The 8,183-nt window shown below is 37.3% G+C and overlaps 1 protein-coding gene across 1 annotated transcript; it reads left to right on the forward strand.

The window, feature by feature from the left end:
• Window positions 1-230: 230 nt before the first annotated feature.
• On the forward strand, window positions 231-6,791 carry LOC133457119 (cytochrome P450 3A40-like). The gene is made up of 13 exons (XM_061736028.1): window positions 231-341; window positions 2,706-2,799; window positions 2,868-2,920; window positions 3,030-3,129; window positions 3,230-3,343; window positions 3,414-3,502; window positions 3,579-3,727; window positions 3,807-3,934; window positions 4,060-4,138; window positions 4,705-4,865; window positions 5,004-5,230; window positions 5,328-5,490; window positions 5,618-6,791. The coding sequence occupies exons 1-13, from the start codon at window positions 271-273 to the stop codon at window positions 5,717-5,719; spliced, it is 1,530 nt and encodes a 509-aa protein (XP_061592012.1). The 5' UTR covers window positions 231-270; the 3' UTR covers window positions 5,720-6,791.
• Window positions 6,792-8,183: the final 1,392 nt, after the last annotated feature.

The raw sequence follows: 8,183 nt of genomic DNA on the forward strand, positions 1-8,183 counted from the left end.
TGTTACATTTACCGTTGCACTCTTACAATGATGCAGAATGTGTTGTGTGCCTTATAAATCTACATGCTGTTTTATATGTTTTATACGCCTCAAAGATTTGTATAATATTCAAGTCTTCAATAAAAATAATTAAACAAATAAATAAATAAATAAATAAAAGTTCCTGGTCAAGCCTGTACTACAGTGTATTACGTAATATGTCAGTTTTTTGGAACCGCCTCCACCCAGAGCTTGTTTTGCTCGCAGAAGCGCACTGTGCTGGGGACGAACATGGCCCTCCTTCTCAACTTCTCCATCGAGACCTGGACTTTGGTCGTTATTTTCATCACTCTCGTCGCGGTGTAAGTGGTTTATAATTCATGTTTTATTTCTATAATATTTAGAACGTTTTTTATTGTTATTTTTGGTTTGTTTGTTTTTCATACATGCTCTCGCAAACGGCGCAGCAAAAATAAATCAAAGGCCACCGTCAGGTCACATTTTCAACTCACACCCCTTTACATAAAGGGAAAGGTTGTTTGTCACTAAAGAAACAATCAAGACGGACAAGTTGAACGACCTTTTTTTTCATCTCTTCCCTTAAAGGTACAGTTTGCAGTTGAACGTCTAACCCTATATAGAGTGGACTACATTTAAATCAGCCACAACATTAATACCAGTGAAAGCCAAAGTGAGTAAAGCTGCTCATCTTGGCTCTCACTTTGAGTCTTGCCACCCACTCAAACAATTTTGCAATGGCCCCACTCAATCTTTGTTTTTCTTCTATTGGATTAAGAAAAAATAAAAAATAAATTAGGTCATATGAGATGTTTATGGGTATTTCAAAACCAAATCTGTTGTCCCCACACTGTAGATTTACCTTCTGTTGCAACATTGTGGCCCAGTCGGGCCCAGTGTGTGTAACTGCCTGATGCTGTAGTGACGGAGTGTAAAATCCATAGGCCTACTATAGTGTTGGCTTAAACCTCTATCAAATATGTGAGGTTAAAGTTGTTTTAGATGGTGAAAATTCCCCTTCCGTGGGGCTCATTCTGAGTAGCAGAGATTACTTCCTGTTTCTCAGGAGGGAGAGCGCAGTGAGGCAAGACACTAACTACTCACAAGTCCCTCATATGACTTTTCAACACACCAGGCCCAAAGGTCACTACAGTTCTAGGACCCAAAACCCCATGACACCCAGTGTGTTCTTTGTTCATGCCCTGACCTGTCACTGCACGTTTTACAGCATCAGGAGCACCTTAATAAGACAGATAGATACAGTAGATCCTTTATTTGTCATATGCAATTTAACTGACAACAATGCAATGAAACGCTTTGGATGAGTGGATCCGATCAACTCACTTCACAGTAATACTAATAAAAACAAAATAAATTCAATAACATTATAATAAATGTGTGTAAGTACACATCAAGAATCCGAGATAAGTATATAAAAATAAAATAAAAAGGTAAGAGTTTAAAACAATATAGAATGAATAGAAGGTTCCATTATGGCTGACGGGTGCATAATAGCTTTTTAAATTATGCTTAAGCTAGCCTTCCCATTAAATAATAAAAATTCAGTAAGCTACTTCAAATGTTATTTGACCTGTCAATGCCAGATGTATCCTATGTTCCACCAGCTGTTTTATTTTTACGACTATGGCTCCGCATTCTGCCTCCAACCTGTTACCTCCAGTATGACACACTCTCCTCACGTAGTACACAATCAAAAAACTGTTTGCGACACAGCTCGTTGCGTACGCAAACAGACGCGAACGCAGGGTCAAGCAGCAAGTATGTTCCTAGGCATTTATATTTAAGTTCATTCAGTTAGCAAAGACTTTTATCCAACGCTATTTAGATGTGGGGAACTCACAACGGGGGCTATCTGGGGATCAAGTACTTTGTCCACAGTGGGATGGGAACTTGGGAGTGAAATCAGTGACTATAATCATTACCGTATATAATTGTAGTGTTTTCGTGTGTGATCATATATTAATGCACATTTTTATAACCTTTTTATATTTATCACATCTGTCAAATTGAAGATTGTGCAAGGCCTGATTACATGACTACAGACTACACCAGACTACATGTAATCAGAATGAAAATGAAAAATGGGTACTCTAATCGGAGTTGGGACCTTCCTAACATCCGCTAAAAGAGCGAAAGGCCGGGACTCATATCTCTGTAAATGGCGCCCGCTCAACCCACTGAGCTGTGCAGGGCCATACACGTTTATGTTGATTTGTCTTTTATTATATTGTGGTACTGTACATACAGTTGCATGTACTGCATGTCAATTACCATCATTCAAATTAAATTTAAAAAATGGCATAACATTTTTTTTTACCAAAATATTTTCTTTACTCTTAGAATAAGAAATGAGCTCCTGTGCACTTTTCTGTCTTTTCTGGTGCTAATTTTTATTTACAATGTTCCACGTTGATTCAGGAGTATTGTTTTTGACTTGAATTTCCCTCACTTACTTGTTCAAGTGCAGTGAACATCTTTGAAAGCTTTTGGGTTACCTTACACTTCTAATGAAAGCAGCCTGCTAAATGTAAAAGAGTTCTTTAGGAAACTATTTTACAAAAGAAGTGTTGGCTCCAAAGAAATAAAGCCCAGGGGGGTTTCACAAAAGCACAGGAGCTGAAAGAGATGGCTTTGTGTATTTGCAGGGTCATTAGTCTCAGATTTCTAATCCTACTCTTACCTCTCAGGTATGGATATGCTCCTTATGGCTTTTTCAAGAAAATAGGCATCCCTGGGCCCAAACCGTTACCTTTCATTGGGACATTTCTGGAGTACAGAAAGGTGAGCTAGATCTGCCAGACTAGTGCAGTGATTAAATTTCACGCCAACACTCTGCTTTTGTTCTTCAGGGCATCCACATTTTTGACACAAAATGCTATGAAAAATATGGGAAACTATGGGGGTAAGTGTTTACTGTTTAAAAAAAAAAGAATATTCTGTTTCTTACCAAATATGCCATGCATTTCTAAATCAATGTCCCAGACATTAATAAGGTGCCATTGTGTCTCAAGCATGTATGATGGCAGATCTCCTCTGCTGGCTGTTATGGACACGGCTATGATCAAAACCATCTTGGTTAAGGAGTGTTATTCTATCTTCACTAACAGACGGGTAAGGGAAAGCCCATGTACAGTAGATGTGATTTCTCAAGTGAATACCTTACCATTCGTGAAATAACAGAATAAAAACAGCATGTATTTGTATGTCACAGGATGTGGGCTTAAATGGACCACTACGAGATGCTGTGTCAGTGGTCGAAGACGAGGAATGGAGGAGGATTCGCAGCATTCTTTCTCCATCATTCACAAGCGGGCGACTGAAAGAGGTCCAAAAGCACATCATTCACGCCTCATTCATATTCATAACCATTTTTAACGTTTCAATGTTTTCTTCAGATGTACACAATAATGCTGAAGCACTCAAACAATCTGATTAAAAGTCTGCAGAAGAAAGTTGAGGCAGATGAAGTCATAGAGGTTAAAGAGTAAGTTAATAGTTGTTATTCCTCAATAAAGGATCCATTCCAGCCATCTTTAAATATACATTCACCTTTCTTTCAGAGTATTTGGACCGTACAGTATGGATGTGGTGACCAGCTCAGCTTTCAGTGTGGACATTGATTCCATCAACCATCCCTCTGATCCTTTTGTGGGAAACATCAAAAAAATGGTCAAGTTTAACTTCCTGAACCCTCTGCTTGTCCTTGTGGGTACGTCAAACAGGCTGCAGTCTGAATGTCCATGCTTTCGTCTTGAGTGCTGAAATAACATGTTTATTCTTCATTTCAGTTCTGTTTCCATTCTGCAGACCCTTACTTGAGAGGATGGATGTGTCATTCTTCCCCAGCGATGTGTTGAGTTTCTTCTTCAGTTTTTTAAAGAAAATAAAATCAGAAAGGGATCAAACTAATAACAAAGTAATTTCAACTACAAAACGGTTTCCTCCACAGACAGTGGCTGTTTTCTGTTTTGTGTCCGTAACATTAACCTTGAACATTTCTACCCCCTTTTTTATTATGGTTATTGTTACTATTTCTGGTAGAGCCGAGTGGACTTCATGCAACTAATGGTGGATTCTCAAAATGTAGAGGACAACAAAGAGGAGAAAAGCGCACAAAAAGGTAGAGAAAGAAGCCTGAGACACTCACATGTATAGTTGTGACTGCAATCAAAGTTGAAAGAAAATAAGTCAAGTTTTTTATGATAATTTATAGTTCATGTACACAGAGAAGTCAAATATGTCAGACGCTGTTAAATGTGTGTGTTACAGCTACGCTAGGGTCACCATCATTTCAGTGTTGAACATGAAAAAGAACAGTGAAAATGTTTTTATTGGTGAACCTTAATGCTTGTGAATCCAAGTTCAGAGTAGTTTTTGAAATGCTTAAAGTTTAAATAAAAGTTTCACAGTATTCTCAGTACTATCGCCATATTTGCCCATTTTCAGAATCACCATGAATTCTACTTTTGTCCAGTCAAATAGCACAGTATTGTCCATTTTTGGTTAAAGAAAAAAAAGAACAATATCCGTGTTACTTTAAACTCTTAAAACCTTTTACTTTTACTCTAAAACTTTTATTATCCCAAGTTATTCCTCACTGAGGAATTTTGGACCAAATAGTTGACAGTGGCTCTGTAGCTGTTATCATGACAGTAATCCCAGTTCAATGCTGTGCTTGCTTTGCAGGGCTGACTGATGCTGAGATTCTTGCTCAGGCCATGATATTCATCTTTGCTGGATATGAAACTAGTAGCAGTTCACTTGGCTTTTTAGCCTACAACTTGGCAACCCAGCCTCATGTCCAAAAGATCCTCCAGCAGGAGATTGATGAAACCTTCCCAGATAAAGTTATTATTATTATTATTATTATTATTATTATTATTATTATTATTATTATTATTATTATTATTACCTTGCGCATATTTTATTTTTTTCCAACACTTGGTCTGTGCTGGCATCTTACTTTATGTTTTACCCCCCTTCAGTGTCAGCCAACTTACAATGCCCTGATGCAGATGGAATACCTGGACATGGTGATGAATGAATCAATGAGGCTGTATCCTATTGCTAATCGACTGGAAAGAATTTCAAAGACTTCAGTTGAGTTAAACGGTTTGACCATCCCTAAGGGAACGGTTATTGTAGTGCCGGTTTACGTTCTCCACCGTGACCCTTCTCTATGGCCTGAGCCTGAAGCGTTCAAACCTGAAAGGTAATATACTGCCTTTATAGCAAGTTAAGATCTTTTCTAACTTTGGACTTTTAAGTTTGGCCGATAAACTGAATATATTTCTTCTGCCTTTCTATAGGTTCAGCAAAGAGAACAAACCCAACTTGGATCCTTACGCTTTCCTACCCTTTGGAGCAGGGCCAAGAAATTGCATTGGCATGCGATTTGCTAACCTGATGATGAAGCTGGCAATAGTGCAGATCCTTCAGAACTTCACCATTGTCACTTGCAAAGAGACAGATGTGAGAGGACATTCAGTGTTTGGGGTCTAAGAATAGTAACAAAAAAGGTTTATAACTGTTAAATTCAAAGTTGATTTAAGCTATGGCACCATCTTGATTGTGGTGATTTTTTTTGTTTTGTTCCTAGATTCCCATGGAGCTGGGAGCTGATGGATTCACAACACCCAAGAACCCAATCAAGCTGAAGCTCAAACCCAGAACAGCTGAGACTGATTCTCCCACAAGCTAATAACCTGACCAGACTTACATTTACCTGTTAAGTGTTAAATGTTTATGATTATCCTCCTAAATACATTTGTATTAGAAAGAAAATACTGCCATTTATCTGTAATAAATGAAACACTCGATCACTTATAGGCAGGGACATTATGGTGTTGGGAAAAGTGGGGGAGCTTTGATGGACATTAAAAAAAAATCTCTTTTCTCACTATGTAATAACTGTTAAATATATTTTCTGGAGAAGAAAGAGGAAAAATAATTTGCAGGATGAAAAAAAATCCTTATCACTAAGGCCACTTTCAAGAAAAGAAGCAGTCAGTTGTGTGTTGCATGCTTGTGCTGTGATGAAGGAGACCAATATGATGTTTCTTTTTTCTTCCGTGGAGCGTTCCTGGCGGAGCCCCTGCCTGTAGGAATGATTACATTATTCCAAAGAGCATTTAAAAATGAAGCATGTATCAAGACTTGCTCACCACAGAATTTCACTAAGTTGTTCCTCTAATGTTCTGATAATGTACTTTTTATTCTCATTAACGGCAACAGATTTGTTTGATTTTAAGCATGCTGTTTAAAAACACACCACTCTGTGAGCTAATTGTTGAGTTTTTGATCATTATGCGATCCATTGGTGGGCATCTGTTGTTGAGTTTTCCATTTCTTCCATTGTCTTTTAAGGTTAAAACATTTATACAGAGTACTATTACACTGTAATTACTGATCTAATTGTAATCCAATTTAACATGTAAACATGGCTTTAATGTTTTCTGGATGGTTAAAAGATGAAGATGATCAAATTGAGACACAGTCAAACCTTATTATCTTTAAAGCATACTCAGTTAAATACACTTATTTTTTGTCTTTATTCTTTATTATTTATATATTGCATTATTAGTTTGCCATCACTTTTGTGTAGTTATACTTTTTGTTTTTGTATGCTAATCTTGTGTTCTTTATAGCACATGAAATTTTAATAACTTCGGTGGAGGCTTCAAATAAGCCCATTGGGTTTTTTGCCTCTTCCTGCACCTATAGTATTTATATTTGATATTTCCTGTATATTTTTAAAACTGTGCAAAACAATAAACTAAACTAAAAACATATACTTTGTTAAGTCTGTAGTTTTACTAAAGTGTCATATTTTTAAGATAATAAATTATGATGTACTTTACTTGCAAACTTCTTCTGTGGGACAGACAGTGTGATGGATAGGAGCATAAAATTCATATAAAGCACAGAGTACATTTAATAAGCTCTTGCCATGCTTAATGGAAAGACAACATACTTGACAATGATTTCATATTTTGTAGTGGGTGTAAAATTGTACAATCCTCTTTATCAGGCATTGGCTTTGCATTGTCTTCTGTTTTCTATTTCTTATAATCATGGGAAATGTTAATATTGATCTCTCCAAGTGCATCTTAGTCCTATTGTGTTTCTGAATGACTATCTGATGAGTTTCTTTTCTATCCTTCTTTATTTCCTATACGAGGAACTATTTTTTTTGTCATAAATATGATCTCATATAAAGACAGTGCCCCTCTTTAACAAGGCACGAGGGTGTAAAGGAAAGGTGTAAATCATATATGTCCGTCCCAGTTATTAGAATTCAGTCCTGTTGAAATGATACTGGTGTTTTTTGACAGGTGTGCCAAACATGGCCTATTTCAATATTAGGCATTTTATATATGTAACACCAGTCCAAGATAAAAGTCACCTTGAACCATTTTACGGAGAAATGCACAACACATCCAACCTTGAAGCACATGAACTGCAGGACACAGTGTTAGTGTCAACCTGTCACCGAAGAACAGGAAACTGAGGGTGCAGTTCAAATACTCTAACCAAAACTAGACAACAGAAGATTGTAGAAACATTGACTCTTCTGATTAACCTTAATTTCAGCTGGTAGAGTCTGGATTTGCCATAAATAATATGAAAGCACTGAGCCATCCTGTTCTCTATCAATAATTCAGGCTGCTGGTGGTGTTGTGGTGTTGGGGATATTTTGTTGGCTCAACACACAATGAGAATGTACAAAGGCCCTTAATAGTGACTGGATATTATTTAAATGCCTTGATCTTACTGGGTATTGCTGATCATATATATTCTGTTATGAACAGAGTGTATCCATGCTCTGAGGGCTGTTTCCAATAGAATAACAAGAAATGTGAGAAACCTCAAATCATCTCAAACTGGTTGCTGGAACATCGCAATTAGGTCAGTGTGAGTCAAATGACCTACACAATCAAACAGATCTGAATTCAATAAAGTGCCTTCAGAATGTGGTGTAACGGGGTATTGCCCATCACTGATATGAAGGCAACACAGCACAGAGAAGCCAACTGAGACCACGGATGTCTGTTGAGCCAAAGAGGCAATTTATTGCACAGCCAACATGTACAGACCACACAGAATAATGATAACACGTTATTACCACACACTTCGCAAAGAGACACTGTAACACTAGGCTAGTG

The sequence above is a fragment of the Cololabis saira genome, chromosome 12 (assembly GCF_033807715.1).
Source record: "Cololabis saira isolate AMF1-May2022 chromosome 12, fColSai1.1, whole genome shotgun sequence".
Taxonomy (NCBI): Eukaryota; Metazoa; Chordata; class Actinopteri; order Beloniformes; family Belonidae; genus Cololabis; species Cololabis saira.